This window comes from Aspergillus ochraceoroseus (assembly GCF_002846915.1).
Source record: "Aspergillus ochraceoroseus IBT 24754 chromosome Unknown P175scaffold_1, whole genome shotgun sequence".
NCBI classification, from domain to species: Eukaryota; Fungi; Ascomycota; class Eurotiomycetes; order Eurotiales; family Aspergillaceae; genus Aspergillus; species Aspergillus ochraceoroseus.
In genome coordinates, this window is record NW_024468476.1 from 1058717 (window position 1) to 1078190 (window position 19474).

General features: G+C 49.5%; 10 protein-coding genes across 10 annotated transcripts; 7 read left to right on the forward strand and 3 right to left on the reverse strand.

Moving 5' to 3' along the window:
- Positions 1 to 461: 461 nt before the first annotated feature.
- On the forward strand, positions 462 to 1257 carry P175DRAFT_0519980 (uncharacterized protein; the record flags this gene model as incomplete). The annotated part of the gene is made up of 3 exons (XM_040899131.1): positions 462 to 902; positions 930 to 964; positions 1020 to 1257. The coding sequence occupies exons 1-3, from the start codon at positions 834 to 836 to the stop codon at positions 1255 to 1257; spliced, it is 342 nt and encodes a 113-aa protein (XP_040755384.1). The 5' UTR covers positions 462 to 833.
- Positions 1258 to 1460: 203 nt separating this feature from the next.
- P175DRAFT_015546 (uncharacterized protein) lies at positions 1461 to 1946 on the reverse strand. Its single transcript, XM_040892458.1, has one exon. The coding sequence runs from the start codon at positions 1864 to 1866 to the stop codon at positions 1549 to 1551; it is 318 nt and encodes a 105-aa protein (XP_040755385.1). The 5' UTR covers positions 1867 to 1946; the 3' UTR covers positions 1461 to 1548.
- A 249-nt stretch (positions 1947 to 2195) lies between these two features.
- P175DRAFT_0497115 (cation diffusion facilitator family transporter) lies at positions 2196 to 4541 on the forward strand. Its single transcript, XM_040896207.1, has 5 exons — positions 2196 to 2328; positions 2381 to 2427; positions 2482 to 2568; positions 2636 to 2956; positions 3024 to 4541. The coding sequence occupies exons 1-5, from the start codon at positions 2250 to 2252 to the stop codon at positions 4047 to 4049; spliced, it is 1560 nt and encodes a 519-aa protein (XP_040755386.1). The 5' UTR covers positions 2196 to 2249; the 3' UTR covers positions 4050 to 4541.
- A 184-nt stretch (positions 4542 to 4725) lies between these two features.
- P175DRAFT_0469547 (putative manganese ion homeostasis (Fr)) lies at positions 4726 to 7344 on the forward strand. Its single transcript, XM_040895006.1, has 2 exons — positions 4726 to 5252; positions 5357 to 7344. The coding sequence occupies exons 1-2, from the start codon at positions 4923 to 4925 to the stop codon at positions 7022 to 7024; spliced, it is 1998 nt and encodes a 665-aa protein (XP_040755387.1). The 5' UTR covers positions 4726 to 4922; the 3' UTR covers positions 7025 to 7344.
- P175DRAFT_015623 (uncharacterized protein) lies at positions 7082 to 8253 on the reverse strand. Its single transcript, XM_040892463.1, has 4 exons — positions 8246 to 8253; positions 7593 to 8183; positions 7420 to 7527; positions 7082 to 7361 (listed from the first exon to the last, which is right to left on the reverse strand). Exons 2-4 carry the CDS (start codon positions 7899 to 7901, stop codon positions 7140 to 7142), a joined length of 639 nt encoding a protein of 212 aa, XP_040755388.1. The 5' UTR covers positions 7902 to 8183; positions 8246 to 8253; the 3' UTR covers positions 7082 to 7139.
- P175DRAFT_015611 (uncharacterized protein) lies at positions 7688 to 8517 on the reverse strand. Its single transcript, XM_040892462.1, has 2 exons — positions 8246 to 8517; positions 7688 to 8183 (listed from the first exon to the last, which is right to left on the reverse strand). The coding sequence occupies exons 1-2, from the start codon at positions 8390 to 8392 to the stop codon at positions 7911 to 7913; spliced, it is 420 nt and encodes a 139-aa protein (XP_040755389.1). The 5' UTR covers positions 8393 to 8517; the 3' UTR covers positions 7688 to 7910.
- Positions 8518 to 9183: 666 nt separating this feature from the next.
- Positions 9184 to 10967, forward strand: P175DRAFT_0428555 (sugar porter family MFS transporter; the record flags this gene model as incomplete). Its single annotated transcript, XM_040893306.1, has 4 exons — positions 9184 to 9281; positions 9345 to 9673; positions 9731 to 10192; positions 10249 to 10967. 4 exons carry the CDS (start codon positions 9184 to 9186, stop codon positions 10965 to 10967), a joined length of 1608 nt encoding a protein of 535 aa, XP_040755390.1.
- Positions 10968 to 12123: 1156 nt separating this feature from the next.
- On the forward strand, positions 12124 to 12924 carry P175DRAFT_0407526 (uncharacterized protein; the record flags this gene model as incomplete). The annotated part of the gene is made up of 1 exon (XM_040893032.1): positions 12124 to 12924. A coding segment is annotated over one exon (801 nt), but the record flags the coding sequence as incomplete, so codon positions are not given.
- A 719-nt stretch (positions 12925 to 13643) lies between these two features.
- Positions 13644 to 15461, forward strand: P175DRAFT_0427115 (putative ab-hydrolase associated lipase; the record flags this gene model as incomplete). Its single annotated transcript, XM_040893217.1, has 1 exon — positions 13644 to 15461. The coding sequence occupies one exon, from the start codon at positions 13644 to 13646 to the stop codon at positions 15459 to 15461; it is 1818 nt and encodes a 605-aa protein (XP_040755392.1).
- Positions 15462 to 15967: 506 nt separating this feature from the next.
- tcsB (putative sensor histidine kinase/response regulator TcsB/Sln1) lies at positions 15968 to 19443 on the forward strand (the record flags this gene model as incomplete). The annotated part of the gene is made up of 6 exons (XM_040893370.1): positions 15968 to 16051; positions 16111 to 16145; positions 16204 to 16758; positions 16808 to 19118; positions 19169 to 19308; positions 19356 to 19443. The coding sequence occupies 6 exons, from the start codon at positions 15968 to 15970 to the stop codon at positions 19441 to 19443; spliced, it is 3213 nt and encodes a 1070-aa protein (XP_040755393.1).
- Positions 19444 to 19474: the final 31 nt, after the last annotated feature.

Below are 19474 nucleotides of genomic sequence, written 5' to 3' on the forward strand. Positions count from 1 at the left end.
TAAGTTCGAAGTTGGCCGGGAAGATACTTAGGAGCTGAAATACGGGGTCGTTAATGTGAAGTTCACGGACTAATGGACGGATAGGCCTGCGCGCTGGTAAGGATTTGCTTCCTCCAGTCATAAATTGACCCTGAAAACGTAAAAATGTCTTACCATACATAGTTCTCACGCATATGAAGCAGTCTTAAAACGTGCATTTGACCCCGCAAAAGGCGTCGCAATAGGTCTCACACCACAGCGTCGCTACTGCCAGTTTGGGGCCTGGGAATTTCGCTAGCGGTGGTGATAGCCATAGTCGATAGCTGACCAGACCCATGCGAGCATCATACCACGCTTCGAATCGTGCAGTAACCGCTAAAAAAAAAAGGGCAATAGCAGGTAATATTAATTCCCCGGGATATGGTGGACGACCGGGGTCGGGTCCTTGGACTTATCAAGTCATTTATACATTTGACGAATCCGTCGTGAGTGAACGGTCATTCAACAGCCATCCTAACTAATATCCACCATGAAGAAACAGTTACTTGATCTTATTTAGTTCCCAGGCACGCGGGACAGAGGCGTATCATTTATGCAGACTAGCAGGATTGTTTAAATCTGCCCCGTTTCAGCAGCTAATTCATTGATGCCACTTTACCCACCCGGCAGGATAGCCTTGTCGTTTGCGAAACGATCTACACTAACCGTTTCACTCAACGGGTAACGGGCGAATCCTTTGCATGACAGGGGCGGCTTGTTGTTGAACATAAGTGCGAAGGACCCCTACCTCTATACGGAGTAATTGGGGATGCTACTCCGATTCGGTTGACTCTTGATCTATCATATTGATCGCCATGGCCCACCTGTCAGAGTGCGAACGGCCTATCGTTCCAGAGGAATTAAGAAGTTCGTTTACTGGTCTGGTGTGTTTGTTGAATTAATTCTCATAGCTTGAATGTAATTCCAGACCTATGACGACCTTTACGTAAGTCTGCGACTTGACTGCGGAGTTTTCGGTGACGATGACACAATCGAGAAAGCAACGAAATTTCTGCTATTGCGGGACCGAATACTAGAAGAAGCGAACAATTTGGCAAGCGCTTGGGTGTTGCTGAGGCTGGATTCAAGGATGTGCAGCAGGAGATCTATAAATTCCGTTGTCACCTTGCTAAGAGTCCTAAACTGAAGGATCTTGGAAGATACCAGCAATTGAATATGCTTGAAGCTCTGTTCACCAGGTTCCTAGGGTGGAGTGTTGAAGAGGTCAAATGCTCCTGACAGGCATCCGAAAGCAGATAATAGATCGTACCTTGCATATATACTACTGTACGTAGTTTACGGACAGAAAGAAAGCGAAACGCAATGAGTCCGATGATTTTTGACCCCGTACACATCTTTGAGCCTTGAATTCAGGGATGTTTGATTGTGGTTTCGTCGCTTCACAGCGGAGATCTAGGCACGCCCAGTGAAGCACACTGTTACAGGCAACGTCGAAGAATTCATCTGCTGGAGAAAGCCGTCTCTTCTCCTCAGTTCCCTCCAGCATTGCCATACAGTCTGTGCCGATGTTTACCCACTAGTCCATTCGATTTGGCTTAAGCGACGAGGACCCTGGTAGGGAGGCAAATCCCATATTCCGAATACGTGCCTTCGCAGAAAGGACGCAGGTGGAGAATAATATGTGGGACAAGACATGAGTTCCCGAATACACGCGATCCCATGTTCTGGACTGTGATGCAAATATTCATGCCTTCTGCATTCTCGTTTCGTCCTGTAGAGGATAGATAGTCTGAGCTCCTCTTTAAAGCTCAATAACGCGCGGCACATTGTCGGGGGAACGGCAGTTCGACAGAGAGCACTTGGGCCATTGCTACTCCTCATAAGCATGCAAGAGTCATAAATATTCCCCAGTAATATATCAAATTCCAGGATTCTGAGCGAGAAATAGAACAAAAATTGGGTTGGCCCCAGTGGTGGGAGTGAAACTAGGATGTAAGCAACTACGCCACTTTTTTTTCGCTCCAACCGCTAAGAAGGCTCCGTTTTTTTCTCTCTCATTTCAATCGCCCTCTTATCATTTATCCCGACCTTCTGTCCCTCTTTTTTTCGCTTTTCCACCGTCCAGTTTAAATATTTATATTCCCGCGCCGCCGTTTTCTCCTCTACATCTCCGTCCACGGCGGTTCCAGCGGTGGTTTGGCTTTCTTACAGCTCCAGTTCGATCGCAGATCTTCCTTCGCCCTCGAACCCGCCGCAACAATACTGCCGCCATGGGTCTCTCCAAGACCAACAGGATTATTATCCTGTTGGTGATAGATACTGCGTTTTTCTTGCTAGAATTAATAGCAGGTCAGTGTCTTCATATTGGAGCCCTCGTCGCTCTGCTTACACCGTGCGATAGGTTACAGTGTTCACTCCCTTGCCCTCGTTGCCGATTCATTTCACATGGTACAACAACATCGAATCTCTCTACCCCTCTATACACTCTGACTCCTCCTGCAGTTAAATGATGTTTTATCTCTATGTGTCGGGTTATGGGCTGTCAAGGTCGCCAATCGTGGAACTACGTCGAAGAGCTACACCTACGGGGTCAGTGATGTCACCCCTTCCTTCCCGTCCTCGCCATTAGGATTTAGTCTTAACAGTCGGATATTAGTGGCAACGAGCTGAAACTCTCGGTGCATTGGTGAATGGTGTCTTCCTTGTGGCTCTGTGTTTGTCAATTTTCCTCGAGGCTATACAACGATTGGTGGAACCGCAAGAGGTGAAGAATCCGAAGCTCGTCTGCATCGTCGGGTGTCTGGGGCTTCTGTCCAACATTTTGGGTCTGGCCTTGTTCCACGATCATTCGCATGGCCACGGTCATAGTCACTCTCACGCCGAGGACCCTGCCGCTATCGAGGATGTGGATGCTGCGGAGCAAGGACTCAGTCGTGAACCGGTTAATGTCGGTGGCGAACAGATAGCCACTACCAACGTATGTGCACTACAGTCGCATACCCACGCTCAATGCTACTACCTCCTTTGCTCACTATCTTACTCAGGGTGATTCCATTGCCGAACATTCTACTCCTTATTCCTGCCGTCGTCGAACTCTTGACTCGCGCCATTTCAGCGCCCCCAATCGTGGCTTAGAAGATATCCAAGTCCATCCCGCGTCCATGCGACAGGAAATCATCGCCGCAAGCCGAAACCAATACCTTGATGATCAGGGCTCTGATTTGGAGGATGCTGTCCTTGAGAATGGCGCAACGGACGGTTATAGTCCCACTGAACGCTCCACCTTGCTAGGTCACAAGGACAGAGCATCAAACTATACGCAGGAGAGCGAACTTCCTATTGGCAACCAACGGTTTCCTATCGACACTGATCTTCACAAGTCACATAACCACGCCCAGCCTAAGCCAAAGGACCAGAAACACGGCCACCAGCATGACCTTAATATGCGCGGCGTCTTCCTGCATGTCATGGGCGATGCGTTGGGCAACATCGGTGTCATTCTCTCAGCCCTTGTCATCTGGTTAACTGATTACTCGTGGAGATTTTATGTGGACCCCGGTATCTCCCTTGTTATTACCGTTATTATCTTGGTTTCTGCAATTCCCCTCTGCAAAGCTGCATCCCGTATTTTGCTACAGGCTGTTCCACATGGCCTAAGCATCGACCATATCAAGGAGGACATTGAAAGGCTTCCAGGGGTCATCGGTTCCCACCATCTGCACGTTTGGCAATTAAGCGACACGAAAATTGTCGCGTCCATTCATATTCAAGTGGATACTGACATCAAGGGTGAGGGTTCCGAACGGTACATGCACCTTGCTAAGCAAGTACGGGAATGCTTGCATGCCTACGGAATTCACTCGTCTACCATCCAACCTGAGTTTCCTCGCGACAGCGACTCCGAAGACAATCAAGCCTCCCCGTCGCACAGCAACGGAGACCCCTCGCGGCCTGGAAAACTCTCAAGTCGGACCCCGAGTGTCCCTGATGGAAACCCTCGAGCCTGCCTTCTAGAATGTGGTGATGAATGTGCAGGCCGTGGACATTGCTGCCCTAAAAAACCAACATAATCCATTCTTAAAACACCTTTTCGCGTTTTCCTGTGTGACTCGTTTACTGTTACTTGACCTTGACAAACTTGTGCAACTGGTTGTACTCTCCATACATACCCCGGTTTTGTGTGGCTTTTGAACTTTTTTCTTATCGCATCACTATGATCATGATCGATATGTTTTTCGTCTGTGATAATTACTACCTGCGGGTTGGGAACCTGATGATATGTGCTGATAGACAGCATATGGTGGGATTCTGGAGTTGAGCCTGTTTCCGCTGGATTGTTACTGTATTCTTAGGCATTGTAGAGGATTGAATTGTCTGTTTTGTGAACTACAAATGTGTGTGGTCCACACTTGAGGTTTTCGTGGTGATGTATATATATAAATTTTCACGTGCTGGCAAGAGTAGGTAGGATGAGCACAATAAATGCCCCTTACTGAGCAACTTTTTTGATTGTTCTTTAAGACAAGGCAAGTGGGAGATTATCAGATGAATATTAAACCGGTGAACTCTTCATTTCCCCATCCTTAACAGCTTCTATTTATATATTTCTATCCCCCAAGGAAAGTGTGTTGATTTGTCTTGTTTTGGTCAAGGTCCAGCCGCAAATAGAACGGAGCACGTGATACCCGGTCGCCAGTTAGGTCGATCTTCATACGATATGTCTCACAACATCCCTTTAAAATCCCTAATATTTGCTTATCTTTTCGATTGACAATGCTGTCAAGCCTTAATAGTGCTTGTCTACTTTCAGCATAAGAGATCTCGCCTAGTCCATGTTGCGCACAGCCTGAGTTCTGAGCCTTTCCGGTGCACAGTTTGCGGAGAGAGCAATGCAACAGGGGCAGTGAGTTCGCTCCGGCAGCATCTAGGTTAAGAGCGCAGCCATGAGTTACTCGTACTTGCCTGGAGCGGGCGCCGATGCTTACCGTCCTGCGCGCCGCACACAAGCCTCGAATATCCTAAGACAGCTACAGGACACGTTACCAGCGAAGGCCACCCAGTGGGCCAGTTCAGCGTTGCATTCAAGCTCGGCTGGATTACATAAATTACGCAATGGGGGGGAATTGAAGTCTTTGGTTTGGAAGACCGTACGGCGTGCATTTACGATAACAAATGGGTTGATTATTCTGTGGATTTTCACGCTGTGGTGGGGAGAACGGGGGGTCTTTCAGGAGAGTCTAGAGTCATGCGCTTGGGACGCGTGGGAGAAATGGGTGAGTTTTTTTTTTTTTTTTTTTTTTTTTTTTTTCAATCTCCTTCTATTTGGTGTATCACTTTTGTCTAAGACACAATCTAATTCATTGGTGTGTGGTATTAGCCTCAGGATGCTCGACCGCATCATGTCGCCTTCATCGCTGACCCTCAGCTCGTGGATCCTCATACCTACCCTGGCCGGCCGTGGCCACTCTCGACGTTGACGGTCAAATTCACGGATCAGTATCTGAGAAGATCTTTTTCGTCTATCCAGAGCAATCTTGACCCGGATTCAGTCCTATTTTTGGGCGATCTTTTCGACGGTGGAAGGGAGTGGGGAACAGCGTCCAGCGAAAGCCCCGAGGAGCGCTATAGGAAATATACAGATTCTTTCTGGAAGCAGGAGTTCCACCGGTTTTCGAATATTTTCGCAGATACGTGGAATAAGCAGGAATCGCATTCAACGAGCCCTCACGGCCGTGTCATGATCGCCAGCTTGCCAGGGAATCATGATCTAGGTTTCGGATCAGGGGTTCAACTACCGGTTCGAGATCGTTTTCAGAATTTCTTTGGCAAGGGGAACCGCGTCGATGTTATTGGGAACCACACCATTGTCTCTGTTGACACCGTATCGCTCAGCGCGATGGATCAACCAGATCCCCACACGGGCAGCACCGGTGCTGGAAACGGAGACGGGGAGCGACCGAACCAGCGGATTTGGCAGGAGGCGGAGGAGTTCTTGAATAATATGAACGCGCATCGTGGACGCGCAGAGATGGACGAGCTCCGATTTCTAGGGAGCGAAGTCCCTTCGCGCCTTTTCCAGCACGCGATCAAGGGGATTGACGACCCGGCGATTGCCCAGAACCCCCAGCCAGAAATGGTCGGATTCCCAACCGTTCTTTTGACTCATGTCCCGCTATATCGAAAGTCAGCCACCCCCTGTGGACCACTTCGAGAGCGCTGGCCCCCGTCAGCAGAGGGCTTAGAAGAGGATGATCGGAATGCTCTCAGCATTAGCGGCGGGTATCAGTATCAAAATGTGCTGACCAAAACCATTTCAAACGATGTGGTGTCTAAAGTCGGGCCGAACCTCATCCAGGTTTACTCTGGGGATGACCATGATTACTGCGAAATCACTCATCGTGAGTTTAGCGGTTCTCCTAAAGAGATCACTGTTAAGAGTCTGTCTTGGGCGATGGGTGTCCGAAAACCGGGCTTTGTAATGGCAAGCCTCTGGAACCCTATTGACCCTGCCACCGGACAGCCGCTTGAGGCTTCGACCTCAGGAAGTACGCTCCAAAATCATCTATGTCTTCTTCCCGACCAATTGTCCATCTTTATTCACTACGGTCTGATTCTAAGCCTCACCTTGGTTGTCCTTTTGGTGCAAGCTGCCTTCGCCGCTTTGTACCCCCCCCGCTCAGACACCCCAGCACCCATCCTCCCTCTCTCTGAGCAGCGCGGATACCCCCTGCGAAGCCGAGCAGTCTCTCATTCGTCATCATCTAGCTTGTCTAGCTCCTCGTTTGTGAAGCCTGGTGGTCTAGCCAGCCGTGCTGTGAACAACCCGCGGGCTACCCCGCCTCAGTCATACCCTGATACTTACCCAAGTCCAGATTATGCGGAGGGGGTGGACCGCTGGAAGTGGAAACCGGGCAGCACGAACCAGCGGCAACCGCGCGGGAGTAGTACGCTTTTCGGGCGCGTGGGATATGAGCTCCTAACTTCGGTGATAAACGTCGCTCCCGTTGTTCTCGCCTGGTATTTCTTCCTGATCTGGCGGTGGTGATTATCCTGTAAATAAAACATGAATACATTGCATGTGTCTAAATTTTGTGCATTGCTGAAGGAGTATGTATGGGGTTTGGTTTTTGTATATGACATGACATAGGTGTACGAGTTACTCAATTACGTAGGAGGCGTTGGAAACAATGATGATTCACTGAATCTATTATACCCTGTACATCTTTTTTTGTTCCAGTCAAACATGAAATAGAATCATGGAGCCAATGGTAGTGTGGATAGATATTACAATTGGTCTCTTGCGTTTCTCCGACGAATCTCCACGTTGAAGTTTGAACTACTCCATAATCACGAGGCATAGCAACATACCCTCGATAATAGCGCTGTAAGTTTGACTAGTTAGGTCCTCCGTAGTAACTAGTGAGTAAGTGGCAAACTTACAGAGGGTTTCTGGGTTCTCTCTCCAGAATTTAGAGTATGGGAAATTTCGTCTCTGTTGCCATTAATAGTAATGGTGACTCTCCCCTCTTGTAACTTACTGGGCCTAGACTGGAGATAAGGTACGTACTTGTTAGTAAATCGTACCATGGTTCAGGGCAGGACACACTCAGGACTAAAATTAAATGTTTGGATAGAACCGTGTTACGCTCAACTTTCCCACTTCTTAGACGTTGCGCGCAGTTGCAGTGCGCGAGGCAACTGAACCATTCAGTTTGAACTTTGAAGTTGGAACGACCAGTGAGGTAATTCATGCGACGGAGTGGAAACGCGACAGGGGGCGGGAATATCCCGGCGATTCTACGTCTGCTGTGGTTGGCTGAAGTCAAATTTCCGGGTTGTCGATCGCGACGCTTTTTTTCAAGTGTTGAAACCTGAGAGGGCTTGATCCTTGTTTTCATGATGTAACCCGTCTCTAGGGACATTTGGCATCGTCATAGGTTTAGGGAGCTAGTTTGAATTTGTCCGGTGGAAGGCGCGAGTGCCAAGTCATCCTGGCTGGTGTCGGAGAAACTGACCCGTCCCTGCGAACGGGAACGGATTGGAAAAGAATGTTCCAGGTCCCGGATGGATTCGATTTCGGGGCGAAATCGGCCTACGTACTGGTTTGTGGTGGGCCGTGGGTCGAGGAATGTCTTCCGCAGTTGGGGGACTCGGAATGTGTGGGGATTAATTCTGTACCCTGGGACTTGGCTCGAGTTTACCTGCTGAGTTAGTTAGATTTCGGTTTCATGAAGAGAATTGGAATCTTATTCTGGATAGACTCAACTGTATTGATTGTGTAGAGGAATTGAAGATAGAAAAGAAGATGATGAAGCAGAAGCAGAAGAAGAAGAAGCAGATGTCGTGATGAGGAGGAATGCAATTTTCCTTTCCGGGATCTTGGCATCGGCTGACCGACTGCTCCCGGCTTCATCTTCCATCTTCACTTTCTCTCTTCATCATCTCCGAGGCCAACCCCGAATCCCTCATTTCTCCCCGGAATGTCTGTGTTCGGCGTCTCTCTGACTAACCGCATGACCCCAGGATCCATCCGGGGGCAATTTCGGTCAACTTCCGTCCTTTCGCTACCCACTTGGTGAGTATCTGATTCTGGCTTGCGTTACTCGTATGCAGCCTACGTACAGAAATTGACCTCCTACTAGAGTACTCGGTAAAGCCACCTGATGGGATTCGGGTGGCACAGCCCCCTTTCGGCGTTCCAGAACGATTCCATGGCTCTCTCTGCATCGGCCTGTCTCACAGTCTGGTCCCCCCGGCCTTGCGACTTGGGGATGGACGAAGGAGGGAACCTCCGCTGTAAATCCTCTCCACACATCACACGCTCTCCAAGATTTTTTCTTTGGATGACTCGTGGGGGCCCATGCACTAGGTGGCGGAGGCATTACAGAACTGAGAGAAGAATATTGCCTCTCATGCGCTACTGTTGGCTAGCAATGCTGCACGCTGATTCCGTCTGTTGATCTCACACCCCCCCGTTTCTGATTTCGGCTACCATTCTTCCCCCGTCTGGCCGGACATGGAGAAGCTCCTGTCGGTTCCCCCACACCCTTTCTTCCTGCCGGCAGCAATACAAAAAGCTCTTGCATGCCCGCGCTGGGGATTGAGATGGATCTATCCTTTTCCTTCCTTCCCCCAGATCAGACCAACCCTTTCTCCTCTGTCTTTATTGCCCTATTCGCTTCTTGATTGTTTCTATCTTTCAGTATGGGTTTCATGATCCGGAAGCCAGATGATGCAGTGGGCTCGGCTGCCCCTGCCATCATCATCGGCCTGTTCGTGGCGTTTGGTGGTGTGCTATTCGGGTACGTTCTCTCAGTCCCAGTTGCCCTCTTCGTGGTTCTTGTGTGCTGATTATACGGGCTTAGGTATGATACTGGTACAATCAGTGGAATTATGGCCATGAAATACTGGCGCAAACTGTTTTCGACCGGCTACATCAACCCTTCTGATGGTCTCCCCGATGTGACTTCGTCGCAGTCCTCCATGATCGTGTCACTTTTGTCTGCTGGAACTTTCTTCGGAGCCCTCACTGCTGCCCCGGTGGCCGATCACTTCGGTCGACGGCTTGCCATGATTATGGATTGTGGTGTCTTTGTTTTCGGTGTGATTTTGCAAACCGCAGCTACTTCAATTCCCTTGTTTGTAGCGGGCCGTTTCTTTGCTGGATATGGTGTTGGTCTGCTTTCTGCAACCGGTATGCACCAATGCATGATATAGACCCCTTTTTGACTGCTTACTGACTGGATACAAGTTCCCCTCTATCAGTCCGAAACAGCCCCGAAATGGATTCGTGGAACGATTGTCGGCGCCTATCAATTGGCCATCACTCTCGGTCTGCTGGTTGCTGCCATTGTCAACAATTCTACCAAGAATCGTCAGGACACTGGATGCTACCGCATCCCTGTTGCTGTGCAGTTCGCATGGGCTATAATTCTCGTCGTCGGAATGCTTATCCTTCCGGAGACCCCCCGATTCCTAATCAAGCAAGACAAACATGAGGAGGCTGTCAAGGCACTTGCACGTCTGCGCCGCCTCAACGTCAACGACCCCGCCATTGTCGAAGAGCTAGTTGAGATCCAGGCCAACCATGAATACGAACTACGCGTCGGCAAGGCTAGCTACCTTGAAATCTTTCGAGGCGACCTGTGTAGGCGTCTTTTGACTGGCTGTGCTGTCCAGGCCTTGCAGCAACTTGCTGGTGTCAACTTCATCTGTACGTGCTCCGGTCATTGCCGAATCTTGATGTGAAGCTCATCTAACAAACAATAGTTTACTATGGCACGACCTTCTTCGAACACTCCGGCATCAATAATAGCTTTGTGATTACCTTAATCACCAATATTGTTAACGTTGTTTCCACCTTCCCTGGTCTCTGGATGGTCGAGAAATGGGGTCGTCGCCCCCTGCTTCTGTTCGGTGCCGTTGGAATGTGTGTCTGCCAGTTCATTGTCGCCATCGTCGGCACCACTGCAGAGTCTGGTGTTGCAAACCAGGTTCTCATTGCCTTTGTCTGCATTTACATCTTTTTCTTCGCTTCCTCGTGGGGTCCAGTAGCTTGGGTTGTGACCGGCGAGCTGTTCCCTCTCAAGGCTCGTGCGAAATGTCTCTCCATCACCACAGCTACCAACTGGCTTCTTAACTGGGCCATTGCCTACGCCACCCCCTACATGGTGGATTCTGGACCCGGAAACGCGAACCTGCAGTCCAAGGTTTTCTTTATCTGGGGTGGATTTTGCTGCCTTGCTGCTGTCTTTGTCTATACTTGCATCTACGAGACCAAGGGGCTTACCCTGGAACAGGTGGATGAGCTTTACTCCAAGGTGCCCGTTGCCTGGAAGTCTAAGGACTTTGTGCCTTCTGTGCACTTCACTGATGTCCGTGATGTTGCTGCGGAGCGCAAGGGCGGAAACCTGGCCGATCTGGAGGCAGATGCAAGGGCTAAGCAAGACCTGGAGCATGTTGAGAAGGCTGGCAGCTTTCACTCATAGATCAGTTTTTTCCTGCATTTTCACTACCTGGTTAGCCTAAGTACCTGTTTTCGTTTTGTTTTCATCATCCTTTTTTTTTTTTTTTTTTGTGTGTTGTTCATTGAGCGCTACTGAATACTGAATTTGATGTATATGATTAATATCGATGTGATTGGCATGATGTGATGTATGATATACTTGGACTGGTGCATGGATGAGGCAATCAAAGGTTCATCATCATCTTTTCAACATAGGGACATTGATGTGTTTAATTTTAATCTCAGCCATGAAAACAAATCTTTGCTTCGAATTAAAGCCATAGGTATTTTCATCTCAAGCCGCCGTATAGAATCCATCCCACCCGTATCCAAAGGCTTGACTTGACAACAAGGGTACTGCCGCCAAACCAGCTGTTCTCGTCATTGCCCTCAGACCAAATAGCGTGCATGGCATATCGCGTTGCAACCCAGTGAGAGCCCTTAACTTCTCTAAGCCCTCGCATTTGTCGACCTAGCTTATCGGATGAGTTTCAAGTCCAGCAGCAGTAAGGCGTTTGCCTGGTCGTTGAGATCTCAAACCAAACTTGGCCGGTTCCGCCTGCGTACGAGTCTCAGCATTTCTATCCAGTTGCAGGTTTAGTTCTCGCCTTTTCCCTCTGTCCGGTTGAGCCCCTGGTGTTACTTTTGAGAGGCTTGCCAAATTATCCTTCACAAGGCCTGTATTGGAGACATGTTCAACAAAGGATAGATGGTTGAGTAATGGAAATGAAGAATAAAACCAGAACTGAAAATCAAATATCGAACTAGACTGATCTGTACTTACAGCTGGAGAATCTCTGTCGTCAGCCGCCGCTTCAGTGAGGCTGAGTCTGCCGTCTTACAGACTCCTTATAATCAACAGCGAGCGTCTATGATTGCTGCTTCGCTGACGACTTTTGATTTGACTGATCAACTTCAAATCTGCTGGTATATCTCAAAGCACCCGGTTCTCCTTCATGAAATCCAAAATGTCTTTGGAGAAGAGAACCAGATCAGGGTACCCAAGACCAGTCATAGAGGAACCACCATTCGCCGCACAAGATCAGCTTTATCACAACTTGACTATATCCCCTGAGAAAGGCTCGATTCTACGAATACCAAAGCGATCAAACTCCCCAGAGACCGTGTCCAACAAGACCTATCTCCCTGGTCAGCCACGGATAGGCTTAGAGGATCCAGAGTTGCCCACTTACCTCCACTCCGAATTTGTCACCCCGGATTTGGATCGACTGGGACCGCATCTCTGGCTCGTGGCCAAACAGGACAGTACCCATATCTCCTCACTCACAGAACAAGCCGTGCGCGGTCGTCGAGTGGTTATCACCGAGAATCCAGAGCTCCATCTGGTCTGGGCCTACGATATCGTCTACCTGAAACCCATCCCCAAGTACCTCCTTTCACACCCCTTCTGGGAATTCTATCTCACCCGGCAGAACCCTGTCGTGTCTAATGATACTGCCCGAGAGGCAATCGTGCGAGGGGCACGAGGCTTTTTACGATCGTACTTTTATCTGATTCAGCACAAATCCGACTTTCTCACTGCAACAAACGAGGGTCTTTGTCTTCTACCGCACGGTATCCGGTACTCGCAGTTTATGCGCTTTATTTCTGCGTTCGAGAAGGTACAAGATTCGGATGTCTCTCCCCGGTATCATTTTGGGCAACTACGACTCACGCGGCTGAATTTCTGGTCCAAAGTATTCCTGCAGCGGCTGAACTTTCACAAAATGTATTGGCAGTACGGGACTCTCTTCGCAAATTATTATGGTCCACTGCTATTTGTCTTTGGGTGGTTCAGTGTTGCGCTCAGTGCGATGCAGGTGGCTTTAGCGGTAGAAGATACGAACTCGACTGCCAGCCCTTGGTATATCTTTGCGACTGTATCTCGTGTGTTCTCGGTCGTGACACTTTTTGTCATTCTGCTCTCAATAGTTTTCCTTATTGTGGTGTTTACAGTTCACGTTGTTAGGGAGTTGGTGTATGCGTTGGGGGATCTGTGCAAGAAGAGTAGGGTGAGAGCTTAAGATACGCAACCAATCGACATAATCAAGCGAATAATAAAAATAACGATATCTTTTCTTTTCTTTTATCTTATTTTATTACAGGTGTCGCCTTTGTATACTTGAGTGGCCATGGAAAGAGTTGAACATGTCCACGGTTTGTCCTCAGGCACCGATCAGGCACCTCGGCTCTAAACGATTATTGGCCAATAATAAATCGGATATGACATCACAGACCCACTTTCACGTGCTGGTTTTATTTTGGGAATCATGGCCGAAAGGGGAAACTGGGGGACTGAGGCCCTATCCTCGTCCAGTGACAGTGCTTTGGATATTCAGACACAAGCGCTCCTGCAGCGCGAGCCTCCCAGAATCCTATTTTTATTGAATGCTGATCGTGTGTGTTCATCTTCACCGCCAGGCTGATCTCCACGGATGGTCCTCTTCTCCTTTCCTTCACATGATTTCACCTCCTGATTCTCTCACCAACGAAGCAATGCGGCGCCTGCCCTCACATCTTATGACCATTCCCTGAGTCCGCTATGTTGATACCTCCAAATCCAGATAACTATGGCCTGGTTTCAGCTGCTGGGTCCTTACCTGGTGCCCACCAGGCCTCTCTGCCGCCAAAACCGAAACCCGAGACTGAAGCCTCGATAATGGCTACCGAAACAAGGTTTACTGAACTCGAGACAAACGCCGAAACTCCAAGCCCCTCACAGCCAATACTAGAATTACAACGCCTGGAAAGGTTGCAGAACGGAGGAGATGAGGATAAAGAGTCTACTGCAACAGACGGACTTTTTCATGACAGGCCACAATCACGACAATCGCAAGGATGCTCTGGGGCACCCTTCTTCAGCGTGCCAGCACATCCACTGTTCCCGCCGCTCCCCTCATATAACCCGCCTTCTGCCTTCAATGTCTTACAATACTTAGGTGTCCGGTGTATTTCGTTTGTACTATCTCTATTATTCCTCGGAGTTATTGTTGTCAGTGCCTTTTTCCGGAGCTTGTGGTTTCTCTTGGCGAGGATGGGCCAGTATGTAAGAGGCAAGAACCCCCGAGAGCAGCGCAAATTTTACGCTGAGGAACGAGCCCGGAAGCTGGAGAGGAAGACCGCATCGCGAAAGTGGAAACTACGACAAGAGAAGAGGGAGGTCGATGAGGAAGTGCCTGATGAATGCCCACCGTTAGAAGGGGGAAAGGATCCCATCGTATGCAATGTCGCCTACTACGCTCGAAGAGTTGGCCTGGACGTGGAAACTTTTAAGGTACAGACAGAAGACGGGTTCATCCTCACTATGTGGCATGTATATAACCCTCAGGAATATGCGGCTCTCCCCGCTAGCGAGCGAAATGATAGAGGACCACATGTCTTCAACGGGCGAAAACATCGACAGCCATCTGCCCGCTCCCACAGCAAATACCCTGTCTTATTAATGCACGGCCTGCTCCAGAACTCTGGCGCGTACTGCGCAAATGATGACGATAGTCTAGCCTTCTTCCTTTGCAAGTCTGGTTACGATGTCTGGCTAGGAAACAATCGCTGTGGGATCGAACCAGAACACGCAAGCTTATCGGCATCAGACCCGCGCCTGTGGTCCTGGACTATCCAACACATGGGGGTCTTCGACCTAGCGGCCCTGGTATCGCGCGTTCTCTATGAAACTGGGTACGAAAAACTCGGTCTCGTATGTCATTCGCAGGGAACGGCTCAGACTTTTGTGGCTTTGGCAAAAGATCAGCGTCCAGAGCTGGGGGCACGGATCTCTGTCTTCTGCGCCCTCGCTCCAGCAGTGTATGCGGGCCCTCTCGTTGAATGCGTTTACTTTCGCTTTATGCGAATCATATCTCCGGCGACTTTCCGGCTGTTTTTCGGCATCCACTCGTTTATTCCCTTTATGCTAACAGTGCGTCGACATATCCATCCTCGCATATACGGAGCCCTGGGATATTTGGTTTTTTCATTCCTATTTAACTGGAGCGACGCGCGGTGGGACCACGGCCTACGCGACCGCATGTTCCAATTTGCGCCTGTCTATGTTAGCACAGAGACAATTCGATGGTGGCTCGGGGCGGATGGGTTTGCGACGCAGAAATGCATTTTAGGGACGCGAGAAACCTGCTTAGCCGAGGTTCAGGAAGACCGCCGTGCTCAATCTAGTAACCAGGATGCGATAAATGAACGGACTGACACTCCTTGGTACAGTTCACAAGCACCTCCGCTTGCACTGTGGGTTGCCGGGTCTGATGACCTGGTGGATGGTCGGCGACTCCTCCAACGATTGAACAGTGGGCGAGAGCCACATGTCCAAGTAGTCCATGCGAAAGTCATTGAAGGCTACGAGCACCTCGATGTGTTGTGGGCAATGGATATGATTGAGCAAGTCGGCCGCGAGGTGCGCCAGGTGGTGTGGACAACCATGCCGGCAGATGCACGAGCCATGAGTGTGAGGCCAAGAGGCGTGGAATAATATATAAATTTATCCACCATCCTAAAATTTAACTTATATAAAATTGCTACTACTCAGGATCTCACTATAATTTCAGTAGCTTGAGACACTTGTACTTGTTAGCGTTTCCTTCCCTGATCCAAATCGAGGAACCAAAGTCTGCGCTAGTCTAAGACACGCGCGACTCAGAAATCTGCACTCCCTCTGTCATCTCGTTGTCATGTCGTTGTCATCTCCTTGCATCGCTATAGGCCCCATCTAGATCCTGCAAGAAATCACCATGTCGAGCTGTATGCCCGTTTGCTGGGGATTTCTTGGCACCGGGATTATAGTCAGTGAGTGGTTTCAGACTAAGTGTTGGTCATCATAGTCGATCCTACTCTGGCTTTACTCTCTCTCTCTCTGTCCCTCTCTTTTCATTTCATCTCACTCCCTTTTTCACTTCATTACCCTGGTTCTCTTTCCTTGGTTCCTTTGCTTTGTCTGCCCCGAAATGTGTACATAAATGTCCGGGAGACTGCCTTGGAATGCGGATTCCCATTGCCGTGCAGCTAGGGCTGCTCGTCTTATTGACTGCCCTGATCGGTCTGGCGACCCTGTCCATTGCAACAGTAAGCCCGATCACTACCCGTTGGCGCGATCGACAGCTTAACCAACTCGCTGGTAATAGTGGATTAACAACTATAATCTCGTGGTGCATGTCACGTAAGTGATCCTTGCCCATGATATGGTGTCGTTTTACGATTCTGATGAGTGCCAATAGATCGCAGGGCCTTCAACTTGTCGCGACCATCAAGTCCAGTCAAATTGCATCCAATCTAGAGATTTTGCAAACAACCTGTGCAAATATCAATACCAGAGTTCTTGTTCAGAGTGCGCTCCAGCGTTATTATGCCGGAAACTATACCTCGGACAATTGGGTGTCCTCTTTCGCAAGTGTACAATCGGCCTTGGGGGCGGGCGGGTATCTCAGTCTTTATCAGGCTAGTGTTTATGCAAAATTGGGACACGCGGGCGTTCGAGTCCTCAATGTGAGCGCCAGCAATATCCCTGACATCGAGCTTCCCTATCGCTATCCCGATGGCACCGCTGTCATGCTTGGGGATGATGGTCTAGGCTATCCACCGTCGCTTTTTCCTAATTTGACCTTTCGAGGTGAGAATAGGGGTGAGGTTTATGCGTTCGAGGATGTGACAGTGAGCTCAAGTGCCCCCTTACTACTGGGGCCACTTACACTGAACTCTTCCTTCTCCCTTGTCTCCTTGACGTTGCCAATCATCAACAATACGTCGTCTACGGATGTTCTGGGATATATGACGTAAGTGTGCTATCCCTCTCGTTATGACGGTTGACCAACACATCTCTAGCGTGGTAGCCAGCGCAGCTTATATCCAGTCGGCGCTCAGCTCTCGCCAAGGCCTTGGAAATACTGGTCAAGTACTCCTTCTTGGTCCCACGCGCATAGACAATCGATTCGCCCCTGGATCTGGACCAGCTACAGCCAATACTGCATCAAATACGACCGCCCTCGGCGCTACAAAAGTTCACTATGTATTCCAACCTACGACGCTGTATAACCAAGCGAGCAGACACAATGCTTCCGTCTCTGCTGGAGCATCATTCACGTTGGACCAATACCCAGCAGCATTGGAGGCCCTGAGTAGACCGTACGCATCCATAAATCGATCGGTCAGTAATTTGTCAACTAAAAATGAAGAAGGGGTTAATGTTGCGGTAGGAGTGATTCAGCAGCGGAGCGAGCTAGTTGAATGGGTTTTGATCATCGAGGAGACCCATACGGAAGCGTTTGCGGCAGTAACCTATCTGCGCAAGATCATTTTGGCATGTGTTTTCGCAACTATCGGATTTATCGCTGTAATGATACTGCCACTTACCCACCTCGCCGTCGGGCCTATTCGAAGACTCAGGGAAGCTACCAGGAAATCCATCCACTCGGCCACGGATCTTTCACCTAGTCCTTCCTTGGCAGCTGTCCCTGACCCCATGGATCAAGCTGCTCTGAACGAGAAGGTCGGTGTATTTACCTGGGCCCGATGGCTACGACGGAGGGGAAACGAATCTGCCAAAAGTCGCAGCACTGAGAGCAACATGGAGCCCCGGCAGTTCCAAATCCCAAGCCGGGTCAAGGAACGCGAACACTGGGTTACTGATGAGCTGACAGAGCTTACGAGTACCTTCAATGAAATGTCCGACGAACTCTTAATCCAGTATAATCGGTTGGAAGAGCGGGTGGCTGAGCGCACCCGCGAACTAGAGAAGGCGAAGATAGCTGCAGAAACAGCAAACGAAAGCAAAACCCTGTTCATCGCCAACATTTCTCATGAGCTCAAGACCCCGTTGAACGGTATTCTTGGCATGTGTGCCGTGTGCATGGGGGAAGATGACCTCCCGCGCATCAAGAAATCACTGCAGACCGTCTATAAATCAGGCGATCTCCTACTCCATCTACTAAACGACTTGTTGACATTTAGCAGAAATCAAATTGACCAGGCGATTAGACTTGAAGAGAGGGAGTTTCAGCTGTATGATATTAAATCACAACTTGCAGTGATCTTTCAGAACCAAGTGCAAGAAAAGCAGATCTCTTTCAGTATTACCTTTTGTGGCCCTGAGATGTGGCCCCGCATTGCTAACAGAGGCGAGAAGGAAGGGCTGCCCCAGAACTGCGGCTCAGCAGTCGGCCCCCCAGGAACAGGACGCCTGAAGGACATGGTTCTGTGGGGCGATCAACACCGAATTTTACAGATTCTCATCAATTTAGTCAGCAATAGTCTGAAGTTTACCCCAGAAAACGGCACCGTCGAAATACGTATCAAGTGCCTTGGCGAGGATACTCCGCGGTCGATCAGCCCAAGGCCTCCAGCACATGAGTCGAGACGACTTGCACCGTGGAGATCTCGCGGCTCTTCCTATGCATCCTCATTACCAAGAAGCTCTTTTGATCGTACAGGAGATAGTCTGGAGGACAGGCCAGACCCAGCACCGCCGGCTCACATACGCACTCTTGCTTTCCAATTCGAAGTCGAGGATACTGGGCCGGGGATCCCACGTCATTTGCAGCAGCGAGTCTTTGAGCCTTTTGTGCAAGGTGATCTACGGCTGAACCGTAAATATGGAGGAACCGGTCTTGGGTTGAGTATTTGCACTCAGCTCTCCCGACTCATGGGGGGATCAATTCTCCTGGAAAGCGAGCCCGGCAAAGGCACGCTGTTCTCTGTCAGAATCCCGCTAGGGTTTGTCAAAGAGTCAGCTCCCAGTACTAGCAGCTCTAGCATGGTCGAATCTCGCACATCTAGTGTTTTCTCCCTGGATGAATTGGCAACGCTTGCTCGGCCACCGTCCAACAATAGCGCTTCTGCGCCGAATGAGCAGTCCACCAGCGACTCTGAAAAGCAAGATAGCCAACCTCGTCTGGTTGGACTCAGCCAGCCATTCTTCGCGCCCCCCGTTCACCCTGAGAAGAGTGATGAGCCGAAAAAGGTCCGAGCTTTAGTGGCGGAAGATAATGTCGTGAATCAAGAAGTTGTTCTTCGGATGCTTGCTCTGGAAGAGGTGTACGATGTGACGGTGGTGAAGGACGGGCAAGAAGCATATGACACGGTAAAAGCGAACATGGAGGAGGGCAAGGTATTTGACCTGATTTTCATGGACATTCAAGTGGGTCTGCCCCTTTCCATGACGAATTGAAAAGTAACTGACCATGTTAGATGCCTAATCTCGACGGCATCCAAAGTACCCGCCTCATTCGACAGATGGGTTACTCCGCACCGATCGTGGCTCTGAGTGCGTTTTCCGAAGATAGTAATATAAAGGACTGCATGAACTCGGGAATGGATATGTTTATTAGGTGAGTCTGCCGACTTTGTCCTAGGGGGCTATTGCTAATCCGAGAAGTAAACCGATTCGACGCCCTGCATTGAAACAAGTGCTGCGGAAATACACCACGATCCCGGAGGAACTTGAAAAGGCAGCCGATACGTGATCTCCTCTCATACATAATATAATTAATCACC